The 16,316-nt window shown below is 36.3% G+C and overlaps 1 protein-coding gene across 1 annotated transcript in view; it reads right to left on the reverse strand.

Annotated features, from left to right (window-relative positions):
- Positions 1–541: 541 nt before the first annotated feature.
- The window catches only part of HSD17B4 (hydroxysteroid (17-beta) dehydrogenase 4), a gene marked incomplete at both ends in the record, with an annotated part of 43,537 nt that continues 27,762 nt past the window's right edge, over positions 542–16,316 (reverse strand). Inside the window, 5 exons of the mRNA XM_010138923.1 lie at positions 542–680; positions 2,553–2,642; positions 5,039–5,125; positions 5,452–5,558; positions 8,892–8,961. Coding sequence (XP_010137225.1) covers positions 542–680; positions 2,553–2,642; positions 5,039–5,125; positions 5,452–5,558; positions 8,892–8,961 — 493 coding nt within the window. The remainder of the gene's footprint in view (positions 681–2,552; positions 2,643–5,038; positions 5,126–5,451; positions 5,559–8,891; positions 8,962–16,316) is intronic.

A 16,316-nucleotide genomic window follows, 5' to 3' on the forward strand; every position in this document is an offset into this window, starting at 1 on the left:
GCTTTAGCATCTCCAGCCCAGTATCATACTTAAATGATGGTAAGAATCACTATACCTTCATTAAATCTTGATCTCAGAAAATTCAAATGGAAACAAATTGGGCTATATTTTCACTGAATTGACAAGCACAATGCAGTAGAAATAAATACTTATGTTGTTTTAGATTAGTTAGCATGTCACATCACTAGCAGACTAACTTCTATAACACAGAGCTCCTAGGAGGTTAATTTAGCCTGCTTTTCTATGTGCAGTGGCAATCCATTCTGGAAAATTTAAGCAGAAATGCACTGACGTTCGAGAGGATGGTTTGCCTGTACCTACATCTAAGTAGGTAAATTACAGAAGTATGTTCCTAGAAAGGTTAGTAACTGCCGTCATGGAACTTTATCAGATCTCCTTATCACTTGTGCATTCAGTACATATTCAGATTTTTAGCTCCCAGTGAATATTCACCTTTTTTTCAAGATACCATTTTAATTAGAATAAGTTTAATTAATCTCACTTCAAAAAAAATGCATCAGGGCAATATATAAAAGCTTACTCCACTGCATTGCTGTTTTTCCATCTTTAGTGATGTCCCACTGAAATACAGCATTTACTTTCTTTACCAATTCCTTTCCAATCCCTTTTACACGACGACCGATTTCTTCAAACACAATATCACTTTGCAGCCCTGCAGTCTTAAAAAAAGAGAATATGAAGCATTTAGAATTGAAATGCCACTTAAAAAGTACTACATACGTCTATTAGTTCAAGCACTGTGTTCAGGAAAGTCTCTATTGCAGAATTATTAAATGCACTTAATAATCACCTCTAGCAACTGTCAGCATAAAAGAGTAAATTGAAGCAGAAAATGCTTCATGGACTGTTCCTTGAGAATTATTTCAAATATTGTTTTTGCAGTTTTTGTCATTTATCACTACAATTTATTTTATTTTATCCTTAGGGCTCTAAGGGCTTCTAAAATGCCTTTTATTCCCTTTGGAGGATAACCATTGCCACTTTTTCCTTTGTGAAAGGCGTGTTAGTTTTTAGTACACAAAATGTTTCTATCAGTACATTAACTCGACATGAAAGACGTTCAAAACATACTGCACTACAAACTCAAAACTCTAGCGTACACGCAATGTGTTTGTCATTTAAGAATGGGATTCGCTACATGTACATTTTCAACTATTCCAAACGTACTATTTTGCAAGCCTTTCATTGCCCCTTTCATCGTCTGTCTTTAACAAATACTTGTATTGGATAAAATGCTACACTTTAAGAAGCCTTTTCAGTTACTTTTTCATCTGACTGGAACTGGGGCAAAGAAGCTCTCATAGCTTTAGTTACTCTGCTGTACCTTCCTGTAGACCAGAATGCAAGACTTCTCATGCTGCTATCTTCTCATCTCTTTGGTTAAGCCTATATTCTCCATTACAGAACAGAGGTCCTGATGAAATTTAAATTTGCCAATCATCTTCACCCAGGCTAGTTTCCCCTGGTGGACGCCCGCCTCTGTCAGCGAACTGCTAAAGCACCTTAACTTCTGAGAGTAAGCTTAAAAAAATTCCTTACTGAAAAATGCTCATGATTAAAAAAAACTCCAAACTGTAATTATTTCACTGAAAAGGTCTAATGCGTATATCTTTGAACTTCAAATGCAGATATGGCAACAGTTCAGAATGTCAGAGACTAAACACAATCAGCAAAAAGAAACAGGTTCCAGGAATACATCACAAGCTTTTTATGAAAAGATATGTCACTACCTCAGTACTTCACAAACTTAAAAGTATTAAAGTTTCATCCTTTGCAGGCAGGAATCAATGGGGGAAAAAAAGATATGGCTTATTAAGGCAATGCACTGTGCACCCGTGTCTCTTAGACCATGTTAGGAATCCAGGACATCCTCACCATTACATGTACAATTCCGTCTTTTATGGCAAGACTAGTACCCAAGGATTAATGCAGAGGGTTTTTTAAAATATATGAAATGCGTATCATGTGTTAGGCTTAACCACATGCACAGCTGTCAGAGCCTTCTTTCGAAAGAAGTATGAGTATACTATCTCATTTTCATTTGTTCTGTTCTTCTAATGCCTTCCTGCCATTTTCCCCAAGTGTCTCCAAAAAAACTGATGGTCACATGCTTTTACAACTTACATTGTTTGACCTTCAACATCCACAAAATAAAAACAAAACGCTCGTTTTACAGGTACAACCCGAAATTACAGGGAGTAATTTCAATCTTAAGTTATGCCAGTGCTCAAAACTTGATGCCCTTGCTGGTGCATGCCTCACTTGTTTTGTAACATACAGCATGATGCTTATCCTCAAACTCCAATTAGCATTAAGCACTTCAAATTTCATCAGCCATACCGTATACCTTAAAATGTCAGTATTTTCTCCCTCAAATACACCTATGAATGTCTGTATTCTCAACGTTTGTGTTCACATCTGAACTCTTACACTCATCTAAGTAGAAGACAGGTAAGTGATCTAAGTATTTCCCCCTGTGTTTTTCATGAAAATAACTATGCTGCTTTGCAACTTCTATTGCTTCCCCCTACCTTCAGAGGCTCCCAAGCAGAAGGCTTATCCAAGGCTGGGACTATATCCACATAGCCCCCTGCTATAGCAACTTCTCCAGTCTCTTTGACCTGCAGTAGGGGAAAAAAATTCCATTAAAGAGTAACATATTGGCAGAAAGTCACAACAGAATGGCAACAAAGGAATCTTCCTTACATTTTAAAATCAGAGATAAAAAAAGAGAAAATATAAAAAGTTCAACAGTGAATAATTACCACCTCATAAATGTGTTGTAGTCTTGAGGCAAGTTAGTGTACTATGCTTTGCAAACAGCTCTCCAAATAAAGTAATTATTTGCTTCTTGAGAAATTATAGCAAAATACATTGCTGTTTTTCTGGTCAAAAAAATCTGTCTGAAAATTAACCTCCAGTGTTACAAGCTACTGTTCATGTTAATTCATAAATAGTTCTGAGAAAGATATTCTAAAATGTTTTTCCTTGAGGTAGATATGCAGTTGTCACGAGTTCACCTAGACAGTTTCATTATCTTCAGGTGCCTTACACTATAACTTGCACTGTAAACAATATTTTAAAGCATTGTAAAACTAGAAAGATTACAAGAAGAAGGATGAAAAATACCTGAATTCCTTCTGTTTTAATTTTTTAAAATATTAAGACAGAGAAGAAAATGCATTTCATTTTGGCATTATTTCTTTAACTGACTCATGGCAGAAAAAAAAAATCACAAAATTATTCACTGACAATGCATATAGAGAGTTATATAATAAATAGCCAAAGCAGAGGAATATTCAGTGTCACAGCTTAGCTTATTGCACAAATGAGATTAATACAGAAAGACTACATAATAACAATTACCCAAACCATGCCGAACAGCTTGTCACCTGCTGTCACTGCACTTCCCACAGTTCTGAAAATGGGTTTAAACCAGTGTACTGAAGTTAGGGGTCTACTTTTGGTTTGATTTAACCAGAGTTAATTACAAGTACAAAGATGGCTTCACTTCAGATTATTCCAATACACCACAAGAAACAGAATTTTGCGTAATTTGTAACTGTTGAAACAAGGTGGCTCTCTACAATCTTGTTAAACATTGTGATTTTTCCACACCTGTGGAAAAAAAAACCCTGTAGCAAAATCCCCTCAAACTCTACATATTAGCAATGACTGAACCAAACACAGTAACAAAACCAGACTGTAAACACAACAAAACATTCAATTCTGTTCATAAATTCCAAAGGGCTTGGAAGCATATAATGAATTCTGTTACACTGTACATGCAGACTCTCAAAAGTCAGTTCCTGAAGTCTAGAAATTCTGTCAGGACTGGGTGGTAGTATCTTTTAAATATAACTATGCCATCTCCAATACAGTACTCTCCAAAGCTCATTTGAGGCACCAAACAGTCTTGTTTACTACTAGTAATGAGAGGTGGAGAGTTTGCACACAGCAGCCTTGATGTAGTTATTCTGAAATTCTACAGCTGCTAACGCTCATAAGGTGTGCACACAAAATTTATCTCCTTCAGTCAACACCTATTCTACAAAGCTGCATTCCTATGGAAACAGCAAGCCCACGTCCTTAAGATAACTCATTTGATTTTGCCTGCCCAATCCCCCCTGCAGCTGTAACTACCCCTGCTGCTGGACTGACAAATCAACAGCTGGTTACTGAGAGGGGGTTGCAAAACTTTGGCTAGCCAAAGCAATGTGAATTGCATCTGCATAAGCTAACACATTGATAAATACCAGTAAAAATCACAGTTCAAGAAAGTGACAGTATCATAGGATGCTACAACAGAAGTGATAAGAATTTACTTGTAGTCACCTCTACATGGAGTATTCTACCCTTAGCCTCCCGTAAGTATTCTACCACATGTAGGACAGGATTGCAGGATACCCACACAAAAGGGCAATGCCAAAGTAAATAGAAGAATGCAGAAGCTGAACTTATAAAAGTGTAAACTCCTTTTATTGTGTTTGCTATGTCCACCTGCTATGAAACTTCCATTTCTAAGTAAGTTGTTCTGTGTAGATGCAGTTTAAGTTTAACTCAATTAAAGCTAAATTTGTAGAAGTTTACCTGGATAAATTAACTACCAGGAGTTAATTTAAGATAAAAAAGTGTTAGATAAAGATGTATACACCAGGTTATGATTAACTGTAGAAAACAAGTACAAACCATGCTGACCTGACAATGACTGCTTTTTGCTCTTCCAGTGGACAAACAGTGGACAAACACAAAAAATGCAATACAGTGAAATGAGTTCACCTATTATGTAATATAAGGAGTGTATTGAGTCCTATGACTATAATGGTGGTTTTATTAGAATCTCAGTGACATCATAAAATAAGTAAGAATATTTCATTCTAATCACTTAAATTCTTTACAAAACCTTCTTCAGTGGTGTGCTTGATAAGACACTTTTTTTGCTTCCCTTCATAAATACCCCTAGTATTTTAACAAACACATCTTTCTCTAAAGCCCATAACAGTGTGTGTGTTCTGACCTTGGTCTGAACATGGATTCTATTTCCTTCCTTCCACATTTCTGTTTGTAAAGTTTGCCCCGGAAAGACTGGTTTGGCAAAGCGAACCTAAATAAAATACAGAAGAAAAATTGGGTGTGTGAACAGATCTGTCATACATACATGCAAAGCTTAAAAGTATAGGCTTTACTGAAGTCAGAAAAAGCAAAGAGAAAAATCAGTCAACCAGCGATGTAGAAAGCCGAAATATCTAAGTAAACATACTAAAGAGAGGCATTAAAATGCATGCAGCAATAAGTAAAAGCAAATGCAGCATTTAAGACAGTGCAAAAGCCTTTTCCCACTCTAAAGGTTTGGGTTTGTTTTGGTTTTTTTTTTTAACACTAAAACCAGAAAAATCAAGAAAATTAACTGCAAAGAAAGAACACACAGACCTTGATCGCCTTGAATCTCTTCACATCATTATTTGCAAACTGCTTCAAAACATGTCTAGCAGCAAACCCAAAGGAACAAAGTCCATGAAGAATAGGCTTCTTAAATCCTATTTCAAAAAGTAATATTTTAGCATTTGTAATATTAGGAGTTTGCATGTTGCTTCTACAAATACCTGTATTTTATTCACAGTATTTTCCTCCAATATGATGCTTAATTCTTTTTAAACTAATTTATCTCACTGAAAAAGTGTCAGTTACCATTTATTTTTTCCTCTACTTTAAGCCAAAGGACATTAGCCACTGAGAACTGGCACTCCAACACTGCCCATGCTATGCAGACTCACAAGCAGTAGTAGTCCCTGTTTGTGGAAGTGATAAAATGAAAAACAAGGAGATAGGTTGTTTCAGTACATCTGCATAGTCACACCAGATACACAGTTACATGGAAGTATGCATATTAAGGATAAGAGGTATTGTAACAGCTAAAAACTGGTGGTATTAAGAGCATTTGAGGCTTTCCATTCTTATTGCTATTCATGGTTGCCAAAAGTCTTCAAATATAGTGCACACTTCAGGATTAACCTTTTTTTATTCAGAAGTGGAAGAAAAAAAAAATTTAAGATTTCAGGCATGTTGAACACACCTAAAAAAAGAGGGAAAAAAATACAGTGTATTGTTTATACTGACATTTTTTCTCAGGTTTCCTCACAGTTTTACACTTTGGAGCAGTAGTTGAACCTTGGCAGAGGATAATCTTTGTATTAGTGATGAATCTTTTTCCAAGAGATTCTGTCAAATTTGACAAAATAACCTTTGGAAACTGAGATTCACTGAAGTGCAACAGTTAAGTTTTAAAATTGAGCTTGTACTGAGCGTGTTAAGATCTCTTAACAGGTTGCTCTGACCTGACAAGGCATGTGAATGGTATTTGGTCACATTTGCAAAAGCCCACATATCTGAGACAGGTCCATCCACCTTCGGCTATGAAATCAGTTGCTTTGTCTAGAACTCATCTGCCACTTTCAGCTGCCAGAGTTCATTTGTCCTGAAGTCTGAACAACTCTTCATATCATCTACACAGCATGAAAAGTTGTCTCAAGGGACCACAGCTGAGAGAGAAAAGCAAAACCAAAACCCAACAAAACAAAAAAGAGTAAACAGAAGAAAGTCTAACCTGCAGAGAATTAGAACTTAGAAGAAACCACTTACAAGAGAGATAAAAAAATCCAGCAGGACTCAATGTTGGGAAAGATGGGAATTCTGAGACACAGCTCAGAGGAAAGACAAGACCAGCATGAGTAAGGATGAGAAACAGAAATTTTGACTCATTCAGTTAGGAGAAGAGGCGTGAAGACGGGCTAGAAAGAACTTGAGTCTGTTTCTTGCTCTAAGCATTTCACACTCATCGTTCTGTCCTTTCTTTCCTGTAAAATATCTGAATACCTACACTTTTAATAACACTCTTTTCTGTGCACTGTGCACAGAGTATTTCTGAAAGCACAAAGATACTATGGAGTCAATTTTAAAACACGTTTCTGGCATTATTGTAACAATATCAGTATTCAGTATCTCTCACACAGGATGTTAGAGTAACCTTTAGCACTTCAAAAGTTTAGCTCAATACACCATGCCAGAACCAAAAAACACCACCATTTTCAGAACTCAGAAACAGACAAACATACATGGTCCTATTCTCCCCAGTATTTTCTTTATAAAACTAATGGATACTCAGAGAAAAATGGGTAAGGCAACCGATTTCTTTTTACCTAGACTAAAACGAAAACAAAGTAAATGTTGCTTTCACTTTCTAAAGTCTCAGAAATACAAACAAGCTACAGGAATAAAGACACAAGAATATAAACAAGTGTTTTCATATAGTGTATTTCCTCTGAAACATTACTCACAGGTAGGCTTAACAATAATGCTGGAACAATCTGAGTGCATTATGCTGAATGCTTACTTCCAGTACATGGTGGTGAGAGCCAAAGAGAACATTTACAGAGATTAAAGACAAGAAGGCGTGTGAATATGCCCAAAGAAAAGGGCTTTGGTATAACTAGAAAAAATATTTGTGGAATATCTCTACAATAATTTTCTTCTTTATTTGAACCTACATCTAGTGTAGATATTTGAGTAAGAGACTGCCAGGGTTCCAAAATCTAGTCCGGCAGTATCAGACAAAGAGACTATCTCTTCTACAGAGTTAATTTAATTTTTTCACTGTGTCTAAGTGCCAGTGCTCTTTTGTGAGCAGGCAGATTTCTATTCCTTGTTTTGTAGGTTTTTTATAGAATTGTAATCATTATTTGAAATACCAGTAGGTTCAATTATAAAAATGTACTTTTATCCTGCATCATCTTCAAAAGTAATTGGGTGACTGGATCGAAATATTTATCCAAAATAATCAGCTGAAAAAATCTGAACATGATGTTTTAATAAACCAAGGAAATCTCTTTACGGACCCTGGTATTTGATTATCATTAACACAAATTTACGCAGAGTTATACAAAAGAGTTAACCAAATCATCAGAATGTATTTACGAAACAAGACAATTTGTGGAATTATGTGTTAAGTATGATCTGAACAAGGATGTATAGCTCTGCTCCGTTTACCTTGGTAAAGACACTATACAGTCATACTTCTATATTAAAAAGAAATCACCAGAAAACTGTAAATCAGTTATTACAGAACAGTATTTTCGTGTAAAGTTTACAATCAGAGCATACACACTCAGGAAAATTCCTTAGGTAAATCAAATTGCTGTCTGCCTGGAAAAATCACACTGTACTACTAGCAAGGCCTGAAAAAGAACTCTGAAAAATACCTTTACCATAGAAATTTAAGAAAACAGACTCTCCTTCAGTAACTACATCTCTGCAAGAGTCTGTTAATATAGTCTATGGTCTGTAGCTTTTGCATGTTGCATTACACAAATGAAAAAGCTACTGGGCTAGCAAGAAGTGCCGTTAAGCAATTTTACAGGAGAGTGGTGCTAACAAACCCCCTCTCCTGCCTTCCTGAGATTTATTGGGATTGAGAAGATTACACAGAAGCACAAAAAGTTCCAGTATGAGAACCAATATGATCTCCAAAATATTTATATGGAAAGAATTATCTATCAAATAATTTATGGAATTCCTTCTGAACCTTTTGATAGTCAACCAATAAGCTCTAAAAGGAAAATAGGAAAGGAGGCAGGTTTTCATTGTAGGGGTCCAAGCATCATTCCACATTCCTAGCTACAAGAAGCAAGGCTTTAAAGTAAAGTGTCACATGGAACTTTGAAGACATCTAATGGTGACTCTAAGAACAGCTGTAAAAAAGCACTGTTTCTGCCAGCTTGTTAAAGACATAAATACTAAGTGAAAAAAAAAAAAAAGATTAAAAATACATTTACACCATCCTTCATCCAAATCTGCAATGGCATCCTTCAACTCACCTCCAAGAGCTGCAAAACTTGGATCCACATGTAAAGGATTCCAATCCCCACTCAGCCGATATAAGGCAGCCTGAAGAAAGAGAGAAAGAAAAATGGGAGGCTGGCTGTGCCTGGCAGAAATGAGCAGGAGTCACTCAAAAACTTATGACATTAACAAACTTATCACAATCTATTTCACTAAGTCTGAGACAACATTTTCTACAACAAAGCAATTAAATTAGAAATTAAATGTTATTGGGCAAACAAACCGCTAAAGCTCCAAGGAAACGGGTGAAGAACCATGTGTGGTATTGGTACATAAGAAAACACAACTGCTTAATGGGAGATGAAAACAACCTTCTCTGCCAGACCCAGCTTCACTAAAATTTGACAACAGTGAAGTTATGCATTTTTTAGAATTTGACTATAGGTTCTTTAGCCTGAAGTGTAATTTTAAAGATCTTCTCCCATGACAGATTCATCCACAGTTTAAAAGAAAATAACATCTCACCACGGGCCAAAGTGGGAGTGGCTGCTTTGGCGCACCATTCTGACTCCCTCACTGACCTTGGTGTCTGCATAGCTGTCTCCCTCCCATCCCACTCCTCTCCCAAGAAAAAGAACTCACAAAACCAAAGAACTCACCCAAAAAGTCTTCCCCTCTTAAATACGTTATTGCAGAGGCACTGACTGTCTTGGGCCTGGCCAAAGGCAGGTCCAACTTGGAGGTAGCAAGGGGAGGGAGCTTCTTGAACCTTCCTACAAGAGCCATGCCAGTAATTCCCTTACCTGTCTTTCAAAACCTTGCCCCACACAAACCCAACACAGACATACTTTTCTCTTAGCAGTTTTGTAGATAGCTGGTCCCAATATTAAAAACAAAATCCAAGCTTTCTAGGAGACTTGCTTCATGTTAAATATTCTCTTTCACTAATAAAAAGTAAGGAAATACAGTCTGGTGTATTGTGTATTCTGTGAATGTACATAAGCCTGAGAAATTAAGAATATGCCTACTGTACTTCAGTTTTCTGTCACTGTGTGGCCTTAGCACTTTCATTATCATTTGCTCTATGTGCTCAGTGGGCCAGCCGCCCATAAAACAAGAGGCTTGACAAGACAGACTGTGCATCTTTCTGAACTAAAAACTCACTCCCTTGTCATCAGATGCCAGTGAAATCCAGTGACTCAATCACTGTGAAGTACTCTTTAGTACAACATACCCAGAAGTAAAGAGGAAATTAGTACATCTTGTTAACTAACGCTAGTGATGATTTCAAGAATTTAGTAGTTTTATGTGATGACATACACAAACTGAACTTGAACTTAATTGAAAAGTGGTTTTAAACCAAAAACAAGTTTTATTTTAATTGAGCACATTATTTGCCTTATATACTAAACATTTTCTGCTAGAATTTTGAACTGGGATCATAAAAAATGGTATGTGGTAAACTGCACTAAATTCTGCTTGGAGGAAAGATGCTCAAAGGGAAGAAAAAAAAAAAGAAAGAAAGAAAGATACACCAAAGGAAGTGTTTTCTGAAATACGCTTAAGACTGTTTCTTCTATCAAATTTGAAGCAGAGGACAGTGTAACTGAAGAGGTTCTGAACTCATATTACCATTTTAATCCATAATCCATCTATATTATTTTTAATCTGTTAATATTCAGGACCACATATACAGCTTCCACACTAAGCTCTAATTTTCTTATTTGTCCAACTGTACAGCAAGTGCCTTGAGCCTTCAGTTATAGTTGAATGTAGAAGAGCTTGTCATTGCTTTTGTGTGTGAGTTGAAAACATGCACTAAAAACGGCAAGAAGAAAAGCCTAAACTGCACCATAACTTAAGCACACCATCTCAGAAAGGCAAGTACTAAGCTAATACTTCTCCATGGCTGCTTACATTATTGTTTATTCTTTTTGAAACACATTTCCTTTTGAAAACAAAGAAGTGTGAGTAAGATGGCATCACTGGATCTGAAATTTTATAACTGTAATTCCATTTTTGCCTGAAACATTTTTTTTTTTAAATTATATTCTAAATGATCTTACACATTTTTAGGACAATAGCGAAGACTAGAAATGTCTTAATGTAAGACTACAGTTCAGATAGATCTGAGTTTGACCTTCCAAAAGGGACAAAGGAGAGGGCAAATAATTTGCTGGAGGAACAGACAACTGAAATTAATCTTCTAGCATCACCAAGAAGTACAAATAGTTAAGATATCTCACCCGGTGAGAAGAACAAAGTCAAGATATCCTGAAGGCAGTATCCTCCAGTGCCAAGACTCTTCAGCTAGCAACCTAAAAGCCAAATCAAATCCAAAGAAGCAAGAAAAATAGACTGCCAAATGATCATAGGCCACTGAGGCTATTCTATCAGGGACACCCAAGAAGCATGTGGTGAAACGTACAGCGTTGGTCGAGGGTGGAACAGGAGAGCAAATAGCTAATCCAAATACTTATAGTCTTCTACACCACTAAAGGAGCTGGAGTGAAGTGATGAGTGGGAAGAGACAGTTGGAAACAGGCTAACAATACCATCTACAGAGAGCAACTCCTCCCTTCACTTACCGTTCTCTCTTATCTCAATTCTCACACAAATAAAAGAAAAACGGGGAACTAAGAGCGCCACCACATTCCCACTCGCACACATAAGGAAACCCGCAGCAGCAGAGGTTCAGAGAACGATGTGCACATGCTGCTCTTCTGACTTGCTGTGTCTTCACCCATCACCATTCCTCCCCTGAGTAGTTATTTAAACTGTTTTCACAGCTGAAAGGCAGAGATCAGCAGCTCTGATGTACCACAAACTTCTTCACTAAGAGCTGTCCAAGGCCTTAATGACACAGATATCAAAGTCAGAGGAAGTGGCCTTAAGTTGTGCCAGAGGAGATCTAGGTTAGATAACAGGATTCTTTACAGAGAGGGTTGAAACATTGGGACAGGCTGTCCCGGAAGCTGGTGGAGGCCCTGTCCCTGGAAGTGTTTAAAAGCCATGTGGATGTGGTGCTGAGGGACATGGCTTAGGGACCCTGGCAGCGCAGGCTGAACGGTTGAACTCGATGATCTTAAAGTCTCTTCCAACCAGATAATTTTGTGATTCTGTGAAAGAGACTTTGCCAGACGTGAAATAATTAAATTATTTTTTACTTAGTTTAATAGTCTAAGTGTCATTCTTCCATTAACCTGAATTTTCACAAATGCTCTCAGGAGGCTATTTTCACAAAGGAGCTATTGTAATAAATTTTAACTCAAACTAAGTAGCATTTAGTTGTAGTACTTGAAAATTCTACTTTTATTCTATGAATACTCCATTATATTTTATTCTATGAATAAAAATGACAACTTTCTGTTTTAAGCTGAAATCTCAACATAAATCTAAGTACGTGGTTGTTGCTTATTAAAGCTGTAGTAAGAATAGCCATTTATTTGGGGTGGTAATCGGTGCTACTTGATAGACTACTTCTACCAAATACTTTTCAAAACTATGGTAGTAAAAAGTAGGTGTGCTTTGCTAACAAAACAAACGTAACATTTAAGAAATAATTAGGTTCACAGAATAAAGTGTGATGCGTTTAACTAAAAGTCTGGCTCATGAATATGGGAGACAATGCTTTTCTTTTTGTACTTTGAACAGCTAGAGTGGTACTGGTAACAGCTAGAAAACACAGGCTGAATTGCATAAAAGTTACACAGCAGGTTATTCCAGATCCAGTGCAGCCGAGTCAGGTCTGCCAACAAACCTTAATTTACCACAGTCTTTGGTATTACTTCATTATATAAATTACATTCCACATGAGAGCAGAACTGTTTTAAAGCCTTGTTGGCTCTACTTTCTATATTCCTTGAATAATGTAATTTCCTAAAATCTTGCATGATAGCATTAAAAGAAGAAAAGTGATGCATCCTTGGAGGATGACGGAGTTAACTGATGTGGGCATTAGACTGAAGTTAGTCATAATATGGCTATTGTTCTCCAATTAATAACATAAACTGTCAAGTCTCATTTTCTACCAATTTAGGAGTTCTGCCAGACCACAAAAGAAAGGTGATACCCAACCTGTCTGTGCCAATTTTTCAGTCTTGCCTGCAGACTGCAGTAAAGGTCAGTGGTAAAGCTCACAAAAAACTGAAGCCAACTACTCATCTATTTTCCCTTCTAACTGGGAAGAAAAAGCTCTGTCCGAGAGCTTACCTTACCAAGTACATGTGTACGTATACCTCATATATGTACGTATCTGGGTGCACATGTAGGTATGTATACTCTACCTAACAGCTTAAGTAAAAACAAGCAGTCAAGTAACCTCATGATGAAAAAAACAGCCACAAATCTCATCTACACATTTCAATGAGCTCTGATTTACATTAAGAACAATTAATGTTTCCAGTTCAACTGGTAGTACTGATGCTTTAAGGACTCAATTTAGCACAGCATGTAATTCACTGTACTTAAAGCTAAGCACCTACTCCTTGACTGAAATTCCCATTTGCCATATCTTATTTTTTAATTTATTATCTCTGTTGGGGTAAGGAAAGATATTAGGAAAGAGCAATTGGTAGAAATCAACACACAGAAAGAAAAAAAGGGTTTATTTGTTCCTCCAATTATTTTTTTCAAAGTAGTTGTATGTAAACAAGCGGTTGAAGTTGCTCATAACAGTATCCAATGCCCAAATATATTTTGTGGAAATCCAGGTCAACAAGTCAACAAGACTGTAACTAAGAAATAAAAGCGTATAGTTTCCTGGACTACCTTAGGTTTGCAATGATATGTTCTTAATGATCTGAACTATCTAAACACTACTTTATTCCCTGCATACCTTTCACTCCCTTAAGAATAACTAAAACATTCAGTTAAAACAGCTTCACATACTGAGCTATAAACATGAATAGGTATAGTAGGTATAAAATGGCACTACACCTTTTCTCCTTCCTCTCCTCACATTATTCATGTATTTGCTGTTTATCTATACAACACATTTTTCAAATTTAAAATTGGTTTATACATTCTGGCACTGGCTTCACAGAACATTAGCTGTTTTTCAGTAGCACAGCAAATACACAAGAAGCCTTTCCTTTAACAGTACCTCTCTTAATCAAAAGAAACAAGCTACTTTGGTTTGGGGAACTTCAAATGGAATAGTAATTTTTATATCCTTTAGTAAGACCAGCATAGATAAGGGAAAGAAAAAAAACTTCTGGTAACGAAGAGTATCTTGTTTAAATTAAATGCCTGCCACACTAGTACCTTTTCTTCTTCTATCAGTTTATCACACAAAATTCTGGTATAATCCAAGCTCTCAACTGTTTTTCAAAATTGCCATGATTAGAAAATTATATGCTGATCTTCCCAACAGGAATTAACATGGGGGGCTGGGAGGTAGAGGGGTGTATAAATCTTGAAATTAGCATCATAAAATGTGACAAACATTTAAAGGAATTACTATTACTAATGCTCACTCGCCATACAATTTCAGCGGTTATAAGAGTATCATCTCTGCATACTGAAAACTCTAGACAAATTAGGAAAACATTATCAAATCCTAGCAATGGCTTCATATCCTTTTGTTTTGCATTATCCTTTGTAGTTAAGTTCTTTTTTTCTGGCATGCTCTCCATATCTGTGAACCTACTGCAGCACTTCATTTTCTCTATCAGAAAAAAAATTTATGTTACCAACAGAAAAAAGAAGTTACCTGATGCTTTCAGGAGGCTCTCTTGTGCTATTCTCTGAGGTTAGTTAAACTTTGCATGTTTTCAGGCATTGCTGTATTACAATCTTTACAGAGCAGGACATAAAAAACTCCATTTGTCCTGTAACCATATTTTCCCCATCCATGCACGTTTTCATCATATTGTCGTCTCAGTGCCTTCATTGCACTTATTCAAAAAACAACCTTAATTCAAAACACTCCCCATCCTATAACTTTTTTCTTCTAATCTTTTCAAAATAAGCATAAAACCTCTCCAAGAAAACAAACGTAAGCTGGAAATAAATTTTTTTTCCCCCATGTAATGTTAATGATTACTTATTCTATCTACACATATGTTCTCCAAAAAACATACACAAATATACACTTGAAATGAAAACACAAATTAAATCTGCGATGACCTTCCACAGGTAAGTATCCACATCTCAGTTACAGAGAAGCTTTTAAGAGTCTTATCACATCGTCCCCAAAGTAAAGCACTGGCTCACAGTACTGAACCTGTTGACAACAGGCAGAAAACAGTTTACAGCGGGTTTTAGTTTAATAATCCATTAGGCTGTAAAATGTTTCCCATGCACTTCTTTCTTTCCAAGATGTCTTTTTAGTAAGGTTTTATTGCAAAGTACACTCTTTTACAACAAACTAGATTTGTGCATAATTGTCTTCACAACTGTTTACAGCTGCATCAAGAACTGCAGTTTTAGCTGAAGTAATAAACACACAGAGTCAGATTTAAAGTAGATGTTTTAGTGAAATATGATACTATTCCAAGCAAAGAGAATTTTACACTTTCCAGTTTCTTAAAATTATTAGACATTTTACTGAAATCAGCTGACATTAACAAATACTTGGAAGTCATGCAAATTCCATGTTACAGTCTTATTTTTTCCATATAGGAAAACAGGACAGGTAGTTTTCAGAAGAAAGCAGGAGGAAGCACAGGATAGAAAAACTGAAGCAACTTCAGAAAAATTCAATTTTATGGGCTACTGTTATGCTGTTCATTTATTGTTACAATATTGTGTATTCTGAATATTAATTCTGATATCTGAAGATAGAGAAGAAGTTCATTTTTTGGGAGACAACCTGCTCAACATCGCAACGCTGTCAGTTTTTACACAAGCAAACTAAAAGAATCCCACGAAAAGCCCCAAACAAACTCTGTATTTGTTTCCTTCCTCAAAAGTGACCTGCATCACTTGAACATCATCCACTTTAAAGACCCACTGAATATTTTGTGTGTCATCAGAAAAAGAATTCCTAAGTTACCAACACATTTGGGAAGGGAATGAAAAAAGCACTCTACGCAGACAAAACTCTCCAAAGATACAAGTCATTCACTGCCTGTGATTCCTAATTGCATTAAGAACCATTCAGCAAAAACTGATTGATTAATTTAAGACCCTGGTTTGAAAATCATCAGGACAAGATGCTGAAGCTCTGTAACTTCATCAAACATTCCCTACAGGGTAGAAATTGAATGATTCATTACTTGCTAAATGGCTAACAGTCAAAACATTCTCTAGACTTCTTGATCTTCTCTTGAAAGGTCCATTTTATTCAGAAGATTTATGGCAATATATCTAGTAAAGCATAGCTCAGGTTACAAAGACAGAACAAGCTAGAAAAATAACAGAGCACATGCACACTTCTACGGGGCAAGAAGGAAATGTTACCTAGTTCTTTGACGAAAAATTCATGAACAGAAGAAATATTTGGTGTTCTTCAGCAG

The sequence above is a fragment of the Buceros rhinoceros genome, unplaced genomic scaffold (assembly GCF_000710305.1).
Source record: "Buceros rhinoceros silvestris isolate BGI_N320 unplaced genomic scaffold, ASM71030v1 scaffold15356, whole genome shotgun sequence".
Lineage (NCBI taxonomy): Eukaryota > Metazoa > Chordata > Aves > Bucerotiformes > Bucerotidae > Buceros > Buceros rhinoceros.